The sequence below is a fragment of the Papio anubis genome, chromosome 17 (genome assembly GCF_008728515.1).
Source record: "Papio anubis isolate 15944 chromosome 17, Panubis1.0, whole genome shotgun sequence".
Lineage (NCBI taxonomy): Eukaryota > Metazoa > Chordata > Mammalia > Primates > Cercopithecidae > Papio > Papio anubis.
Genome location: NC_044992.1, coordinates 22,671,217 through 22,691,232, shown reverse-complemented (window position 1 = coordinate 22,691,232; position 20,016 = coordinate 22,671,217). Strand labels below are relative to the sequence as shown.

The following is a 20,016-nucleotide window of genomic DNA, read 5'->3' as shown; positions in this document are numbered from 1 at the left end:
TCATGTTTGTAATACTTAAGAAAACAAGATGTTTCCAGTCAACTTAATGCCTAACTTGTTAAGCTAATTTTTTTTTTAAAAGACAGGATCTCACTCTGTCACCCAGGCTGGAGTACAGTGGCACAATCATAGCTCGCTGCAGCCTCAAACTTCTGGGCTTAAGTGATCCTCTCACTTCAGCCTGCAAAGTACCTAGGACTACAGGCATGTGCCACCACACCTGGCTAATTTTTAAATTTTTATTTTTTTAGAGATGGGGTCTCACTATGTTGCTCAGGCTGGTCTTAAACTCCTGGCCTCAGTCCTCCTGCCTCAGCCTACCAAAATCCTGGGATTACAGGTGTGAGCCACTACACCCAGCCTGTTAATTTTTAACTTAAAAAAATTTTTTAAATATTTTATCATTCAAATGTCTTATTCTGCTCTACCTTTCCGTTGATAAGTCCTTGTCAGTACAATTTAATTAAATCTCCCTAGTGTACTGTGAGTCAGATAACAGCCTAAGGTAAAGCTGATGTTTATTTCCTTTTTAGGTCTATGTGTTGAAACTTCTGTGGCTATTTTGGAAATTTTTTTACACTTAGTGCCTGCTTTGTAAATTCGTCATGATGTTTCTTTTGCTCTAAATTGATCTTTCTGCACTTCCAAGGTATTCTACAGCAGGGAAAGAAGAGTAGCTAGTTACTGTCTGACCTTACAAACAGGATTCTCCTTTAGATTCCTAAAGTCATGCCAAAACAGTTCCTGGGTTTTTTTTGGGGGGTGGGGGAGGGGTTTGTTTTTTTTTTTTCTTTTTTTAAGACAGAGTCTTGCTCCGTCGCCAGGCTGGAGTGCAGTGGCATGATCTCTGCTCACAGCAACCTCTGCCTCCTGAGTTCAAGCAATTCTCCTGCCTTAGCCTCCTGAGTAGCTGGGATTACAGGTGCCCACCACCACACCCAGCTAATTTTTTGTATTTTTAGTAGAGACAAGGTTTTGCTATGTTGCCCAGGCTGGTTTCAAACTCCCGAGCTCAGGCAATCCACCTGCCTCGGCCTCCCAAAGTGGTGGGATTACAGGCTGAGCCACCGTGCGCCTGGCCGAGTTTTTTTTTGTTTTTGTTTTTAACAGAATAGTTTATTTTATTCTATTTTTTGAGACGAAGTCTCACTCTGTCGCCCAGGCTGGAATGCAGTGGCATGATCTTGGCTTACTACAATCTCTGCCTCCCGGGTTCAAGCAATTCTCCTGCCTCAGCCTACCGAGTAGCTGGGATTACAGGCGTGTGCCACCACGGTCAGCTAATTTATGTATTTTTAGTAGTGACGGGGTTTCTCCATGTTGGCCAGGCTGGTCTCCACCTGCCTCAGCCTCCCAAAGTGCTGGGATTACAGGCGTGGCCACTGCACCTGCTCTTTACTAGAAAAGGTGAACTTTCCAAAAATTGTATGAAAGGAACAGTCAAAAAAGCAGTGGAATCTTTTTTTGCACAGGGTGTTATTGCTACTAGGACCTTCTTTTCAGTAGCCTTGGTCTTTTCAGAATCTCACAGTAATTGAAAAGATAAAGATTCATGGGAAATGTTACTGGTGATTTCATGCTTTACAGCTAGGTGATGAGTTTCAGAGAAATGGATGTCTCATCTAGCTCAAAAAAGCACATTCTAAACCAGACTTACATGAGAGAGAGATAACTTTTCTTCCCATTTTTTCCAGATTTTATTAGAGACAAGTTGGGCACAGTGGCTCACACCTGTAATCTCAGCACTTTGGGAGGCCAACGCAGGTGGATCACCTGAGGTCAGGAGTTCGAGACCATCCTGGCCAGCATGATGAAACCCCCGTCTCTACTGAAAATACAAAAATTAGCCAGGCATGGTGGCAGGCGCCTATAATCTCAGCTACTCAGGAGGCTGAGGCAGGAGAATCATTTGAATCTGAGAGGCGGAGGTTGCACTGACCCGAGAAAATCTCACAGATCGTGCCACTGCACTCCAGCCTGGGCGACAGAGCGAGACTCTGTCTCAAAAAAAAAAAAAAAAGATTTTATTAGAGAAGATTTTGACACTACACAAAAAACAAGAAGAAGAAGGAAATTACTCTTACTCTCTTTACATCCCTAAGCAAAAAACATAAAGGCAGTCCCTGGCAAATGATAAAGGCTTATTAACTGTTAGTTCTTAGTATGTATAATAATAACCCTAATTTTAAGATATATTTTAAGAATTTCTGTCTGTTTACAGAAAAAGAATACACGAAAGCTGTAGGCCAGAGTATTGTTAATAATTATCTCTAGGTAGAGGGATTTTCAGTGGTTTTTATTTACTTTATATTTTTACATATTTTCCAAATTTTTCTCCAATGAAATTGAGGAGGAAAAAGCAGATTTGTGTGTTATAATGCTTTTTCCATTCCTCCTCCTCCCTAAGTTGACTAGAAAAGCCTATAAAACGATGCTGAGAATACAGGGAGAATGTGTGCCAAAATGGACTTAAATACTCTACTGTGAATAATTTATATTTTGAAATCCAGGGAAAGGAGGAAGAAGGGAATATACATATATGGGATATACATCTGGTGTTATGCCAGCACTTCATACATGTTCTCATAAGACTATCATGAGACAGGTATTATTGCTCTACTCTTTTTTTTTTTTTTTTTTTAAAGACGGAGTCTCACTCTTTTCGGCCTGGGCTGGAGTGCAATGGCACTATCTCAGCTCACTGCAACCTCTGCCTCCAGGGTTCCAGCAATTCTCCTGCCTCAGCCTCCCAAGTAGCTAAGATTACAGGTGCCCGCCACCATGCCCGGCCAATTTTTGTATTTTTAGTAGAGACAGGGTTTCACTGTGCTGGCTAGGCTGGTCTCGAACTCCTGACCTCAGGTGATCCACCTGCCTCAGCCTCCCAAAGTGCTGGGATTACAGGTGTGAGCCACCACACCCAGCCTGCTCTACTCATTTTATAGAAAAGGAAACAGAGGTGCAGGGAAGAGAAGGAACTTGTTAGAAGTCACACCACCAATAGCAGGGCTGGGATTAAAACCTAGGTCTTTCTACTCCCCAACCACTCTGCCTCAAACACCTGTGAAGGATTAAAGGAAAAATTGCTTAGGAACTAGGGAATCTGACCCATGAACACAGGTACTAAAATTTGCTTTTACCTTTTTGTTTTTCCTCAAGACAGAGTCTTGCTCTGTTACCCAGGCTGGAGTGCAGTGGTGCAATCAGAGCTCACTGCAGCCTCCACCTCTGGGGCTCAAGCAGTCCTCCCACCTCAGCCTCCCAAGTAGCTGTGGAACTACAGCTGTGTGTCACTATGCCTGGCTAATTTTTTATTTTTATTTTTTGTAGATATGGGGTTTCGCCAATTGCCTGGGCTAGCCTCGAACTCTTAAGCTCAAGCAATTCACCCACCTCGGCCTCCCAAAGTGCTGGGATTACATGCATTAACCACTGCACCTGGCCCAATATTTATTTTTAATGTAAGACTGAAATTATACATTTATTTTCTACCATTAGCTATGTCTAGGATAAATAAAGCATGGATAAGAATTTTAATCCTAGTTAAGACAGGAATACCTTGGCTGATTGAAGAGAAACACCTCAGGTATTAGCTGTATTCTGTAGGGTTCGTGAGAAATTAAGAGCACAAGTGGTGGGAAGCCCCAAGGTTGTGGGGTTAGAGCATCCATCTCTGGAGATTACCAAAGCTATTTTTGCAACCAGCGATAAGGCTGTAGGCAGCAAGGGCAGGCAGGATGCCTGAAGGCTTAGTCCATTTTCATCTCCAAATAAGGAGGTGCAGAGCCAGATACCTTTCTTGAGTAGGTGGTGGGAGTTGGGGAGGAGATGAAACAAAGTACTCCCTGTCAACCTCATTCAAATTCTGCATAATCTGAAATAATGCTTTAGAGGAGAAGTATCTAGTTACATTGAACTACTACTTTTCTAATAATTGGAGAGGCAGCTACCTAGTTTGATTTCATATTAAAGTTCTAAGGGTGATTTTATTTTTAAGAGAGTCAGAAGACTAAAGGAAATGACAATCCTTCAGGTAGAGCATTAGGCTAGGCTGAGTGTTCTAATTGTCCTGTGCCAGCGTGGTTATCAGCATGTCATTTAACTTTTCAGTTGTTTGTTTCCTCTACCTGTAAAACAAGGATAACTGTTTCACAGAGATACTGTGAGAACTGTCATTAAAAGGAAAGCATTCTGGATGGAAGGGCTCTTAAGTCAGCAGTCCCCAGCCTTTTTGGCACCAGGGACCGGTTTCCTACAGACAGGGAGCAGTGGGGCGGGGATGGTTTCATGGTGAAACTGTTTCACCTCAGATCATTAGGCATTAGTTAGCTTCTCATAAGGAGCATGCAACCTTGATCCCTCACATGTGCAGTTCACAATAGGGTTTGCGCTCCTATGAGAATCTAATGCCGCTGATCTGACAGGAGGTGGAGTTCAGGCAGTAATGCTTGCCCGCTGCTCACCTCCTGCTCTGCTGCCCGCTTCTAACAGGCCACTGACCAGTACCCATTGGGTACCCCCCCTCTAAGTAGTTGATCTCTACAACCGATTTTGGGAGAGGATTTGCCTTACTGAAGAAGGCAGGATCATTCTTCTTTTTTTTTTTTTTTTTTTGAGACGGAGTCTCGCTCTGTCGCCCAGGCTGGGGTGCAGTGGCCGGATCTCAGCTCACTGCAAGCTCCGCCTCCCGGGTTTACGCCATTCTCCTGCCTCAGCCTCCCAAGTAGCTGGGACTACAGGCACCCGCCACCTCACCCGGCTAGTTTTTTGTATTTTTTAGTAGAGATGGGGTTTCACTGTGTTAGCCAGGATGGTCTCGATCTCCTGACCTCGTGATCCGCCTGCCTCGGCCTCCCAAAGTGCTGGGATTACAGGCTTGAGCCACCGCGCCCAGCCTGATCATTCTTCTTTCTTTCCCATTTTCTAGAACCACAACATTGACTTATCAGCATAAGGTGGCATTTTAAACCACAGGAGACTTAGTTCCATGGTAGGTCATAGTACTGGTCTACTGAGCTCGGTATTCTAGCTCAGTAAGTAATACCCAGAATACAGAAACAAGTATGGGTGTCGTCCTCCATTAAAGTATTACAATCTACCAGGCACGGTGGTTCACACCTGTAATCCCAGCACTTTGGGAGGCCAAGACGGGCAGATCACGAGGTCAGGAGATCAAGACCATCCTGGCTAACACGGTGAAACCTCGTCTCTACTAAAAATACAAAAAATTAGCCGGGCATGGTGGCAGGTGCCTGTAGTCAAGCAACTCAGGAAGCTGAGGCAGAATGGCATGAACTCAGGAAGCGGAGCTTGCAGTGAACCAAGATTGCGCCACTGCACTCCAGCCTGGGCAACAGAGCGAGACTCCATCTCAAAAAAAAAAACATATTACAATCAGTACACCCAAATTATCTTTGCTCCCTCATGATCTAAATACATGAATGTATTTAAGGGCTTTAGACACATATAACCTCTTCAAAGTAATAATTTCTAACATGTTTAAATTCTGTACATTCTGAAAATTAATAAGCTTTTTAAAATATGATTTTATTTTGCCATGCTTCCACAATGTGAATTTGGGGGTAACAAAGGCAAGGTTTGCTAAATTGGAACCTAATCAAATGGTACATTCATTAACTTAGTCAAATTCCTGCTTAAGAATAATCGTTATTTCTCTCTTTTCAGACCTACTGAACGTGAACGAACAGAAAGGCTAATTAAAACCAAATTAAGGGAGATCATGATGCAGAAGGATTTGGAGAATATTACATCCAAAGAGGTAAGAGACCTTAAGTCCTTGTTTGTTCCAAGGCTAGCAGTGGTATAACAGTAGGTGTGGGGCTGGAAATAGTGCATGGTTGAAAGTATAGAGGGACTTTAAGAGATGGGTACAATATGTCATCTTTGTTTCAGATAAGAACAGAGTTGGAAATGCAAATGGTGTGCAACTTGCGGGAATTCAAGGAATTTATAGACAACGAAATGATAGTGATCCTTGGTCAAATGGATAGCCCTACACAAATATTTGAGCATGTGTTCTTGGTAAGTTTTAAGGCCACTTTAAGTGGTGTACTAAAGCTAACCCGTATGGACTCATGGGCGGGGGTAATTGTTAAATTTTATTATACATCAATAAAATGTAACTTACATTAAAGTCAAAAGTGATAAGTACTCAAACCTCATCACTTCCTAATTATTTTATTACTTTTTTGTGTGCGTGCGTGTGTGTGACGGAGTCTCGCTCTGTTGCCCAGGCTGGAGTGCGGTGGCACGATCTCGTCTCACTGCAACCTCTGCCTCCTGGGTTCAAGCAATTCTCCTGCCTTAGCCTCCCGAATAGCTGGGACTACAGGTGCATACCACCACACCCAGCTAATTTTTGTATTTTTAGTAGAGACGGCGTTTTGCCATCTTGGCCACATTGGTCTTGAACTCCTGACCTCAGGTGATCTGCCCGTCTTGGCCTCCCAAAGTGCTGGGATTACAGACATGAGCCACTGTGCCTGGCCCTCATTTTTAATTTTGTTTTTATTTTTGAAACAGGGTCTCGCTCTATTGCCCAGGCTGGAGTGTAGTGGCACAATCTCGGCTCAGTGCAGCCTAAACCTCACAGGCTCAAGTGATTCTCGCTTCTCAGCCTCTTGAGTAGCTGGGACCACAAGCATGTGCCACCACCCCTGTCTAATTTTTGTATTTTCTGTGGGGATGGGGTTTTACCATGTTTCCCAGGCTGGTCTCGAACTCCTGAGCTCAAGTGATCCGCCTACCTCATCCTTCCCAAAGTGCTGGGGTTACAGGCATGAGGCATCGCACCTGACCCCAAATAGGATGATCCTTTAAGGTCACTCTCAAATCTGCCAAATGTGTCTAAGGTCTAATATATCTGAGCAGAGCTGGTGGGAGCTACTATATAACTGAGAGATGAGACTACTGGACTTTCAAACATATGAAACCTTGTAGCTACACTTTGAGTCCCTACTTTTACGATTACCAAAAAATTGGTGACTAAAAATTGTTCTTCATGGTTCCTGAACATTTAGTGACCTTGTAACTAGCCCAAGAAGACCTCTCTGACAGGTAGATTATGAAAGCTTCTAAAATCCTAAAACCTATTTCTCTCTCAAATGTTAGAGTTTTAGTTCTTATCTGTTACATGTAGTGGGAACAAAGTTAACAAGAATAATTAAAATCAATGGAGAATGCCAAAACCTCATTTTGTGTCCACTTCCCACACTTTCACCAAAAATGCTTACAAGGAATTCAATCAGTTGGTTTGAATTTCACTTCCTTTCTCTTCTTGAGGACGTTTATAAACTGTGAAATGATTAGAAGCTGGGAAACACAAGAGAAGGGGAATAAATGCTCAGGAACTGACTAAACTGGATCCACCTCACTCTGAATATTCAAGTGTTTATTTCATGAGACACTCAGACTATGCCTTTGAAGACTTGTGCCCTGAAATAACTTGTTGACACTCTAGGATATATGTGTCTAGAGTGATTCATAGTGGTGTATTAGCTATGAAATTACTCATGAAAAGCTGTGAGCTGGGAGGGGGACTTACTTTCCATTACTTTAACTGACCAATATGTGTTGGCATTTCTGGTTGTAGATCATACTGCAAAACTGGCATTGGCTTTTCCATTTGCAAGGCACCTGGCTTTGTTGTCTCTTATGTATACTTCCACAAGGATTCAGATACATCCTGCTCTTGTATTGTTGGAAAGAAACTTTGTGTTATCTATAGAAAACTTGTGAGTCACTCATTCTATGGGGCCCTCCCAACTGTTTTTGTTTTTTTTGTTTTTTGTTTTTTTGTTTTTTTGAAGACTAATTTTTATGAAGGGCAAATACCTGTAGTCAAAAGGAGCTCATGTGACTGAAGCTGCAAACTTGGGAGTCAAGTTTCCCATTGAGCTTGGCTTTTAACACTTAAAAGAATATAGACATGATGAAGATCAAATACAGTCAGTTTCTGACTGATCAACCTGTTTTATTTCATGCGTGCTTCCCTGTGTTCTTGACCCACTCAAGAACTACTCCTCAAATGGTATATTTTAGGCCATGCAAGCAAATTTTAATAGTATTGTAAGCAGAAAAAACAATCCAATTTCCCCAAAATTACATTTCCCTAATCAACTACAAATGCATTTGAGCATTTGTGCCAGTAGATTAATACCATGATTTCATTATTGTCAGGTGTAATCTTCTGTCTTGAGTTTTTTTCTTGTTAAAAAAAATAATTCTGGGCCAGGCGCGGTGGCTCACACCTGTAATCCCAGCACTTTGGGAGGCCAGGGCAGGTGGATCACGAGGTCAGGAGATGGAGACCATCCTGGCTAACATGGTGAAACCTTGTCTCTACTAAAAATACAAAAAAATTAGCTGAGCATGGTGGCAGGCGCCTGTAGTCCTGGCTACTTGGGAGGCTGAGGCAGGAGAATGGCATGAACCCAGGAGGCGGAGCTTGCAGTGAGCCAAGATCGCGCCACTGCACTCCAAACTGGGCGACAGAGCGAGACTCCGTCTCAAAAAAATAAATAAATAAAGTAATTCTGGCCAGATGTGGTGGCTCACACCTGTAATCCCAGCACTTGAGGTGGCCAAAGCAGGAGAATCCCCTGAGCCTGGGAGTTGGAGGCTACAGTGAGCCATGATCATGCCGCTGCACTCCACTCTGAGCAACAAAGTGAGACCCTGTCTAAAAATAATGATAATCCATGTTCATTTTTAAAACTTTTAGAAGACAATAGATTATTATATTTATTTAATCATCAAGACTGATAATCACCATCATCTTTTGTTATATAATATTGCCTTCCAATCTTTTTTTTTTTTTTTGAGACAGAGTCTCGCTCTGTCACCCATGCTGGAATGCAGTGGCATGATCTCAGCTCACTGCAACCTCCACCTCCCAGGTTCACATGATTCTCCTGCCTCAGCCTCTCGAGTAGCTGGGATTACAGGCACACACTACCACACCCGGCTAATTTTTTGTATTTTTAGTAGAGATGGGATTTCACTATGTTAACCAGACTGGCCTTGAACTCCTGATCCACCCGCCTCAGCCTCCCAAAGTGCCAGGATTACAGGCATGAGCCACTGCCCCCAGCTCCAATCTTTTTTACTTTTATTTATAGATGTACATATATATTTTTGTGTATACACACACAGATATAATACATTGACTTTGTTTTTTTATTTTTTTTATTTTATTTATTTATTTATTTATTTTTTTGAGATGGAGTCTTGCCCTGTCGCCCAGGCTGGAGTGCAGTGGCACGATCTCCACTCACTGCAAGCTCTGCCTCCCGGGTTCATGCCATTCTCCTGCCTCAGCCTCCCAAGTAGCTGGGACTACAGGTGCCCGCCACCACACCCAGCTAATTTTTGTATTTTTAGTAGAGATGGGGTTTGACCGTGTTAGCCAGGATGGTCTTGATCTCTTGACGTCGTGATCCGCCCGTCTTGGCCTCCCAAAGTGCTGGGATTACAGGCGTGAGCCACCGCGCCCGGCCGACTTTTATTTTTTTAAAGAACAGTGTTAGGTTCACAGCAAAATTGAGCAAAAGGTATAGAGATTTCCCATCTGCAACTTATCCCAGCACATGCATAGTCTGTGCCATTGTCAACTCCTCCACCGGAGTGGTACATTTGTTACAGCTCATTAGTCTACATTGGCACATCATTATAAACTAAAGCCCATAGTTTACAATAGAGTTCACTCTTGGTGTTGTACGTTGTATGGATTTGGACAAATTTATTACATGTATTCACTATTAGAGTATCACATAGAGTGTTTTTTTAAATACACATCTGTGTACTTTTTTTGCACATCAGCATTGTGTATATATGTACATATTTTTGAACAAGTGAAAATGTCTTCAGCTTCAGGTATAATTCTGTATTCTAGAAAATGGACATTTTATTTCCATTGTGAATATTTATTTGAGGGAAAAAAAAAGCTTCAAAATTGAGGAACCCTGTCATTTAACTCCTACCTAACAAAGTAAATGCATGAACAAGTTGTCTAAACATCTTATTATACTTGTTCCTTGGTGGCTTCCTCCCTTTGTTAACACTGCCATATCCTATGTCCAAATCCCTATCTCTTCTCCATTGAGTCTTTGCCCTGCTGGGTTTCCCAGCAGTTGACATGGAAAAAGAGGCATTCTAGCTGCAAGTGGTGTTGATTTTCTGCAAAGTCATCTCATCTTGTGCATAGCTGCCATGCCTGGAGCTCAACCAGATTGAGTAAAGAGAGGCAACAGGATTTCTCCCTCCCTTTGGAAGAATGCTCAGCTCTGCAGTGTACTGCACAGAGATCTGTTTATTAAGGAAAGTATCCAGCTGGTATGGAGTGGGAAAGTGTAGATTATAGCTTAAATAAAAGCTGCATTGAGAAGAGAGAATTGATTGGTGGGAAGCCAGGTTGTTTCTAGAAAAAGAGATTCTACACCCTTACAAGCATATCACTTCTCTGAGCTGGAAGCCTTTGCCCAACTAAGTTTCAGTATCAACAGCTCTCCTGGAGGCTGTCCGATTTGGCTGAGAAAAAGCTAAATGTTGACAGAGACCCTTTGCAGAAAAGCAGGCAAACAAGTATATTGGACACATAACCAGTAATTTTGCTCATGAATTTAAAAAATAGTCAGAACTTCTACTGCTGATTATCTTTTCCAAGATTTGACATTACAGTATTTGACATCTTTTTGGAAAGTGTTTCCTTTTCAGAGAAAAATTCAGCCTAGGGAGAGGATCAGGAAAAAATAACTAGTGGATACTAGGCTTAATACCTGGGTGATGAAGTAATCTGTACAACAAACCCCCATGACACAAGTTTACCTATGTAACAAACCTGCATATATAACCCTGAACTTAAAAGTTAAAAAAATAAGGCCGGGCGCGGTGGCTCACGCCTGTAATCCCAGCGCTTTGGGAGGCCGAGACGGGCAGATCACGAGGTCAGGAGATCAAGACCATCCTGGCTAACATGGTGAAACCCCGTCTCTACTAAAAATACATTTAAAAAAATGAGCCAGGCACGGTGGCGGGCGCCTGTAGTCCCAGCTACACGGGAGGCTGAGGCAGGAGAATGGTGTGAACCCAGGAAGCGGAGCTTGCAGTGAGTGGAGATTGCGCCACTGCACTCCAGCCTGGGCGACAGAGCAAGACTCCATCTCAAAAAAAATAATAAAATAAAATAAAATAGATAAAAAAATAAGTCATCCTCACTGGGCATGGTGGCTCACGCCTGTAATCCCAGCACTTTGGGAGGCCAAGGTGTGCAGACCACGAGGTCAGAAGATCGAGACCATCCTGGTGAACATGGTGAAACCCTGTCTCTACTAAAAATACAAAAAAATTAGCCGGGCGTGGTGGCGGGCACCTGTAGTCTCAGCTTCTCGGGAGGCTGAGACAGGAGAATGGCGTGAACCCGGGAGGCAACGGAGCTTGCAGTGAGTGGAGATCGCTTCACTGCACTCCAGCCTGGGAGACAGAGCGAGACTCTGTCTGGGAAAAAAAAAAAAAAGTCATCAAATTGGTTACTTTTACTGTAGATGCAGAGAAACAGAGGGTGTGTAAATAGATGAGACAGTAATCAAAAGGATTATTTTATCACATTCATGATTTTTGTGCCTGAATGGAGGTGTGGCATAAACTTCTCTTAGAAGGAAAAGTTAATAAAGAGCTTATGCCTGGTTGCCACAGTAATGTGACTTACAGTATTGAGGCTTATAGAAATGATATGATAAAATATGGACAGAGATACCAGTCCTTGGATATTATGTCAAGTTGTATTTATCTTAGCAGAACTCCCACAGTACAGTCCTTATTTGCTATAAATGTGCTGCCCTCTTCTATTTTCCTTGGACAGTTGGACTCCAGCAAGGCTATTTCCTGAGGATAACATGAAAAGAAATCAGTTACTTGGGTCTTTGGGCCAGCATACAGTGCAAGGGAACCGAAGTAAAAGATGGAAATGAATTTACTTTAAAATGTATTATAGTCCAAATGTTTCATTTTATACTTCAGTAAAATTAGAAAATGCTTTACATAATTACATAGAACATAACGGAAACCCCAGGAGAATTGTCACCATAAGCCTATGAAGCATGGGGGGGAAAATTGGGTCTGCGAAGGGCCCCAGAAGTCTAATATACATGGCATTTGTATTGAGGACAGAAATGTAATTATACCAAGTGGTCTCCAGGTCTTTCAGATTGAACCTGAAGCAGCACTGACTGTAGCCCAAGTCACTTTATATGGGCTTCAGTGAGTCAGTAACCAGTGCCTTTAATTCATTTGCCAATGGATAGGTATCACTTCACATTGTCAGGTTGAACTCTCTCTGGACAGGTAGATGAAAACCAGGGACTTTATCCATCACGTCAGTGTTATTTTCATCTAACTGGACAGAGTTCCATGAAGAATTTAGATTTCTAAATTAAGAAGTGAGGTGGTCACATTTCGCTGGCTCCAGTTCAACCTCTCAGCCCCTATTGTTTGGCATCTGTCTCCTTGAAGTCCGTTGTAGTTCTTACCTATTTCTTTGGTGCGGGAGCTTGTTTTCTAAGGTTGAGCGGAGCCTTCAGAGCCTCCCATATTTTTTTAAAACAAGCCAGCAGGGCCCTTGCCTGTACATCACTTACTGACCTTTTCCTAAATAGAACTTGAGCATAGTGTCCTTGAGCTCTCCCAGTTCAATGGCCAGATTACAGATCACCTGTAATATGATAGTACTTACACAACACAACAGTTTTCATAGTGCTTCGTTTCCTGGTCACATTTGATCTTCCAGTTAACAAACATTTGTCGATCCTCTTTATTGTGTGAGGCATGAGACTAGGTATTTGTACAGTCTGATCTATTTCTAGAAGGAGAGCATGATGAGCCATATCAGATAGATACTCAGAGAAGGCCAATGGAATAAGGATACAGTGGTGATAAGACAATTAGGAGAGGTCATTAGTAACATCAGCAAGAGTGATGAGAATGGAGGCCCAAGTGCTATGGATGAGACATGTGGGAAACCAGGAAATAGAAAAAGTGAGTATTTGCTTTTTTTTTTTTTTTTTTTTTTGAGACAGAGTTGTACTCTTTTTGCCCAGGCTGGAGTACAATGGTGCTATCTTGGCTCACTGCAACCTCCACCTCCCGGGTTCAAGTGATTCTCATACCTTAGCCTCCCAAGTAGCTGGGATTACAGGCACACACCACCACACCAGGCTAAGTTTTGTATTTTTAGTAAAGACAGGGTTTCACTATGTTGGCCAGGCTGGTCTCAAACTCCTGACCTCAGGTGATCCACCCACCTCAGTCTCCCAAAGTGCTGGGACTACAGGCGTGAGCCACTGCGCCCATCCAGAGAGTGAGTATTTGACTTTATTTCTATGAAGCCATGAAGGAAAGAGAGAAAGGACAGAGTCTGCAGGAGGATTTATGACAGAGAGAGGGAATATGGGAAAAACTTTGCATGTATAATTTGAGGGAAAGGTACCCATTAAATATATAGGACTGGGGTGAGGAGGGTGTTTTCATTTTACAAATAAAGACAGAGAGGGTAGCCAGGCACAGTGGCTGATGTCTGTAATCCCAACACTTTGGGAGGCTGAGGCGGGCAGATCACAAGGTCAAGAGATGGAGACCATCCTAGCCAACATGGTGAAACTCTGTCTCTACTAAAAATACAAAAATTAACTGGGAGTGGTGGCACGCACCTGTAGTCCCAGCTAGTTGGGAGGCCGAGGCAGGAGAATCTCTTGAACCCGGGAGGCAGAGGTTGCAGTGAACCAAGATTGCACCACTGCACTCCAGCCTGGGCGACAGAGCAAGACTCCGTCTCAAAACAAATAAATAAATAAATAATAAAATGTCTGTCTTTTCAGAAGATATGAACAGATAGCTCAAAGATAGAAAATAGACCTTAAACAATGAAAAGTTGCTCACTCTTACTTCTAAGAGAAATGCAAATTGAACCTACACTGAGACACCTATCAGATTGGCAAAAATTCTTAACCACACAGTTTATTGGAAAGGCTGTGGGGAAAGTGGTGCTCTCATGCATTGCTGGTGGGACCAGAGAATTGTTTCAGCCTCTATGGAGGGAAATTTAGCAGTGTTTAACAAAACTGTATTCTGCCTTCGACCCAGCAAACCTGCTTCCACGAATAGGAAACATCATTCATAGGAGACTAGTTGAATAAACTATTATATCACTACTCGTGAAGTACTATGCAGATGTAGGAAAGAATGAAATCTCTATGAACTGTTACATTTAGTGGTTTTGAGGATATATAAAATGAAATATATGTAAAATGAAAGCAATGAATAAAAAATTATATGTAGCATGTTACTTTTGTGTAAGAATTGGTAATATGAGTAAGAAATAGCAATAAGTATATGTTTGCTTGTATTTTTTCAAAATAGAATAAATCAGAAACTAATGAAAATGTCACCAATAGGAATTAAAGAGGATTGAGAGTGAGACTTCTAAGTTTACTTTTTTTTTTTTTTTTTTTTTTTGGAGACAGAGTTTCGCTCTTGTTGCTCAGGCTGGAGGGCAATGGCGCAATCTCGGCTCACCACAACCTCCGCCTCCTGGTTTTAAGCAATTCTCCTGCCTCAGCCTCCTGAGTAGCTAGGATTACAGGCATGCACCATCACACCCAGAGAGACGGGGTTTCTCCATGTTGGTCAGGCTGCTCTCGAACTCCCAACCGCAGGTGATCCACCCGCCTCGGCCTCCCAGAGTGTTGGGATTACAGACGTGAGCAACTGCGCCCGAGCTCTAAGTTTACTTTTTAATAAGATTTTGACCTTTTTTTTGTATGCCCAAAATGTTAAATGGAAAATAATAGAAAAGTCACTCTAAAATTGAATACAAACCAGGTATGGTGGCATGCACTTGCAGTCCCAGGTACTCAGGGGGCTGAGGCAGGAAGATCACTTGAGGCCAGAAGTTCAAGGCTATAGCACACAATGATGGTACCTGTGAATAGCCACTGAGCTCCAACCTGGGCATCATAACGAAACCCAACTCTTGAAAAAAAAAAAAAAAAAATTCAGGCCGGGCACGGTGGCTTACGCCTGTAATCCCAGCACTTTGGGAGGCCGAGGCAGGTAGATCACGAGGTCAGGAGATTGAGACCATCCTGGCTAACATGGTGAAACCCCGTCTCTACTAAAAATGCAAAAAATTAGCCGGGCGTGGCAGCGGGCGCCTTTAGTCCCAGCTACTTGGGAGGCTGAGGCAGGAGAATGGCGTGAACCCGGGAGGCGGAGCTTACAGTGAGCCGAGATCGCGCCACTGCAGTCCAGCCTGGGCGACTGAGCAAGACTCCGTCTCAAAAAAAAAAAAAAAAAAGTCTTTTTGCCGGGCACGGTGGCTCACACCTGTAATCCCAGCACTTTGGGAGGCCAAGGTGGGCGGATCACAAGGTCATAAGTTCGAGACCAGCCTGACCAACATGGAGAAACCCCATCTCTACTAAAAATACAAAAACTAGCTGGGCATGGTGGCATGCATCTGTAATCCCAGCTACTCAGGAGGCTGAGGAAGGAGAATCCCTTGAACCGAGGAGGCAGAGGTTGAGGTGAGCCAAGATTGTGCCATTGCACTCCAGCCTGGGCAACAGAGTAAGACTCTATCTCAAAAATAAATAAATAAATAAAATACAGATCGTGGGGAATTCTCCAAGATAACAGATGTGGAGTCTACAAAAATGTCAATATGTCAATATTATGAAAGATCCCGTCCCACACTCCCAAAGAAAGCAGAAGATGGACTGTTGTAGATTAAAGCTAGGCTGGGTGTGGTGGTTCACTCCTGCAATCCCAACATTTTGGGAGGCCAAGGTGGGGAGGATCACTTGAAGCCAAGAATTTGAGACCAGCCTGGGCGACATAGTGAGACCTCATCTCTCTCAAACAAAAGTAAAAAAATTAACAAGGCATGGTGCTGCCCACCTGTAGTCTCAGCTACTCAGGAGGCTGAGACAGGAGGATGGTTTGAGCCCAGGAGTTCAAGGCTGTAGTGTGCCACTGCACGCCAGCCTAAACAACAGAGCAAGACTTTGTCTCAAAAAAAAAAAAAAAAAAAAGTAGCGCGCAGTGACTCACACCTGTAATCCCAGCACTTTGGGAGGCCGAGGCAGGCGGATCACCTGAGGTCAGGAGTTTGAGACCAGCCTGACCAACATGGTGAAATCCCGTCTCTACTAAATACAAAAAATTAGCTGGGCATGGTGGCAGGCACCTGTAATCCCAGCTACTCGGGAGACTGAGGCGGGAGAATCACTCGAACCCAGGAGGAGGAGGTTGCAGTGAGCAGAGATTGTGCCATTGCACTCCAGCCTGGGCAACAAGAGCGAAACTCCCATCTCAAAAAGAAAAAAAGAAAGTAGGCTGGGTGCAGTGCCTCACGCCTGTAATCCCCACGCTTTGGGAGGCCAAAGCAGGCGGATCACTTGAGGTCAGGAGTTCAAGACCAGCCTGGGCAACATGGTGAAACCGCATCTCTACTAAAAATACAAAAATTAGCTGGGCATGGTGATGCTTGCCTGTAATCTCAGCTACTCGGGAGGCTGAGGCAGAAGAATCGCTTGAACCCCGGAGGTGGAGGTTGCAGTGAGTCAAGATCACACCACTGCCCTCTAGCCTGGGCGACAGAGCGAGACTCCATCTCAAAAAAAAAAAAAATGTAGCTAGAGGATAGAGACATGACAACTAAATGTGAAGAATTATCCTTGATTGAGTAAATATAAAGGACATTTTGGGGACATTTGTAGAAATTCAAATATGTATAGTATATTAGGTTATTGTATTAATGTTACATGTCTTTGGTATGATCATGATATTATGTAAGAAAATGTTCTTAGATGATACATGCTCAAGTATTGAAATTAAGTATCATGGTGCACAAATTGCTCTCAGATGGTTCAGAGGGAAAAAAGTATGATATGTACTGAAAGAAAGCAAATATGGCAAAATATTAATCATTGTGTCCTCCAGGTCATCGACAGAAACTCCTCCCCCAAAGTTTGCCATTTATCCCTATCTTAAAATTTTACATGTAATGCTTCCCTCATTTGACAGAATCTGCTATTTCACTCTTTTCTCCTGTCACACACAAGTTCTATCCTTTAACTCCTTAGATGCAACTTTAACTCCTTAGATGCACTAAAAAGAGTGTGAGCGGCCCTGTGCGGTGGCTCATATCTGTAATCCCAGCACTTTGGGAGGCTTAGGCAGGCGGATCACAAGGTCAGGAGTTTGACACCAGCATGACCAACATGGTGAAACCCCGCCTCTACTAAAAAATGCAAAAATTCACTGGGCATGGTGGCACACACTTGTAATCCCAGCTACTCAGGAGGCTGAGGCAGAAGAATCGCTTGAACCCGGGAGGCAGAGGTTGCAGTGAGCCGAGATTGCACCATTGCATTCCAGCCTGGGCGACAGAGCGAGACGCTGTCTCAGAAAAAAAGGAGTGTGAGCTTTGGAATAAGGTGTAGTTCAATGCATAATAATGCTGCTTTTGTATCTATTAAAAATTCAGCAAATGTTTATTGAGCACTTACCAGGTGCCAGGCACTGTGCAAGGTGCGTGGGTTTCCATCGGGAAGAAAAGAGCTAGTTCCTGACCTCTAGGAGCTTATGTTAAAGGTAGTTAGAAAGTAAGCACGTAAGGCCGGGCGCCGTGGCTCACGCCTGTAATCCCAGCACTTTGGGAGGCCGAGGCGGGTGGATCACGAGGTCAGGAGATCGAGACCATCCTGGATAACACGGTGAAACCCCGTCTCTACTAAAAATACAAAAATTAGCCGGGCGTGGTGGCGGGCGCCTGTAGCCCCAGCTACATGGGAGGCTGAGGCAGGAGAATGGCCTGAACCCGGGAGGCGGAGCTTGCAGTGAGCTGAGATCTGGCCACTGCACTCCAGCCTGGGCTACAGAGCGAGACTCCGTCTCAAAAAAAAAAAAAAAAAAAAAAAAGAAAGTAAGCACGTAAATAAATATATAGGTGCAAATTGTGATACATGCTGTTGAGGAAAGTATCAGATTACTATGAGCAAGAATAACAGAAGATACCTAATTTAGATTGGATGATAGTTAAAGACACCTCTGCTGCTCTATGATCATGGGCAAAAATTATTTGAATTCTATGAGTTGGTTTTTGTATCTGTAAAAATGAAGATGAAAATAACATTCTTACTCTATCATTTGTGGAAACTAAATGTGATAACATATGAAGTGCCTGGCAACTTAAAGGGTACTGGGTGGATGTTATTAGTCTTCTTTTTGAAAGTTCTCCTTCCCTCGCTCCTTTTCAAGTATTGTTATTTGGTTAGTTTGCTGATACTCCTTAACCTTGTCTTTTTGGCTCCATAGGGCTCAGAATGGAATGCCTCCAACTTAGAGGACTTACAGAACCGAGGGTAAGCACACAAAGCAGTAGCTGGCACCCCTGTGTGACAGAAGTCCCTGTTTTATCTTTTCCTTTTCCCATCAAAGAGGTATCAGTGGATAACTTTAATCTTAAGAGTTGCATCCGACTGATTCTAATCAGATGTAATCTAAGAAAAATAAAAACAGCTGGGCCAGGTGCGGTGGGTCATGCCTGTAATCCCAACACTTTGGGAGGCCGAGGCAGGCCGATCACGAGGTCAGGTGATCGAGACTCTCCTGGCTAACACGGTGAAACCCCGTCTCTACTAAAAATACAAAAAATTAGCCGGGCATGGTGGCGGGTGCCTGTGGTCCCAGCTACTCGGGAGACTGAGACAGGTGAATAGCAGGAACCTGGGAGGCAGAGCTTGCAGTGAGCCGAGATCGCACCGCTGCACTCCAACCTGGGTGACCGAGTGAGACTCCGTCTCAAAAACAAAAGAAAAGGAAAAGAAAAACAGCTGTTCTCCCTCTGTTTCGTCCCGCCACCTCCCAAAAATATCAGCTGCTTTAATTGAAGGGCTTTGAAAAACAAATGTGCAAACCATTGGTGATATTTAAAATCAAATTTTTATTTTTATGCAAGAATACATAGAATTGCATATGTTGGGTTCACAGAGCCATTCATTCAACATTCATTGAGCATCTTCTGTGGGACAAAGTGCTAGGTGCTGGGGATCCACAGATAAAGTAAGACTCAGTCCCTATCCTGTGTAGTAAGCTGCTTAAAGACTGTAGGTTATGGATGTGAACTGGACAAGCTTCTGAAATTGAAGAGGACCTACCTTATGTTTAAAAAATTGTCCCTAAGCAGCATGGTTATTAAGTTTGATTGTAACAATAGAGACTACAGTGAACATTCAGCAAGTAAAAAGCTGCCATTCTTCCCTTAGCTGATGCCTACTAAGTTTCTTATTGAAGTTCATTCACTTTAGGAGGTCAGATCATCCCAATAAGAAAAGAGAAAATCAGGTCTGAATTTTTTTTTTTTTCTTTTGAGACGGAGTCTCGTTCTGTTGCCCAGGCTGGAGTGCAGTGTTGCCCAAGCTGGAGTGCAGTGGCATGATCTCAGCTCGCTGCAAGCTCCGCCTCCCAGGTTCACACCATTCTCCTGCCTCAGCCTCCCAAGCAGCTGGGACTACAGGCGCCCGCCACCATGCCCAGCTAATTTTTTTTTTTTTGTATTTTTAGTAGAGACGGGGTTTCACCGTGTTAGCCAGGTGGTCTCGATCTCCTGAATCAGGTCTGAAATTTGCCATGCTTACTCCTCGTGGAAAGAGACAAGACCAGCTGAGACTCAGAGGTAGTGATGGTTGCTGGCTGCCTGTTTTCTCAGCCATAAGCCTCCTGGTTATCTTCACCATTAGTGGATAAATACTCCCTACTTTTTCCCCACATGAAAGGTATTTCATAATTGGCAAAAGGAACTTGGAACAGGACTTAAGCCAAATGATTATACAGAGAATTCCATGGCGGGGAGTGGGGGGAGGATCTGGTTGCTTAATTTAAGATTTGAAGTTAAATAAAACTTGGAAAACTTAATAAGAATTGAGTCTGGAGTTCTTCAAG

General features: G+C 43.3%; 1 protein-coding gene across 8 annotated transcripts in view; it reads left to right on the top strand.

Annotated features, from left to right (window-relative positions):
• SSH2 (slingshot protein phosphatase 2) overlaps positions 1-20,016 on the top strand; it is a 303,694-nt gene that overhangs the window by 254,182 nt on the left and 29,496 nt on the right. For all 8 annotated transcript variants that reach the window (XM_021928216.2, XM_003912549.4, XM_003912550.4 and 5 more), the window contains 3 exons: positions 5,686-5,779; positions 5,914-6,042; positions 18,391-18,437. In XM_021928216.2, coding sequence (XP_021783908.1) covers positions 5,686-5,779; positions 5,914-6,042; positions 18,391-18,437 — 270 coding nt within the window. The remainder of the gene's footprint in view (positions 1-5,685; positions 5,780-5,913; positions 6,043-18,390; positions 18,438-20,016) is intronic.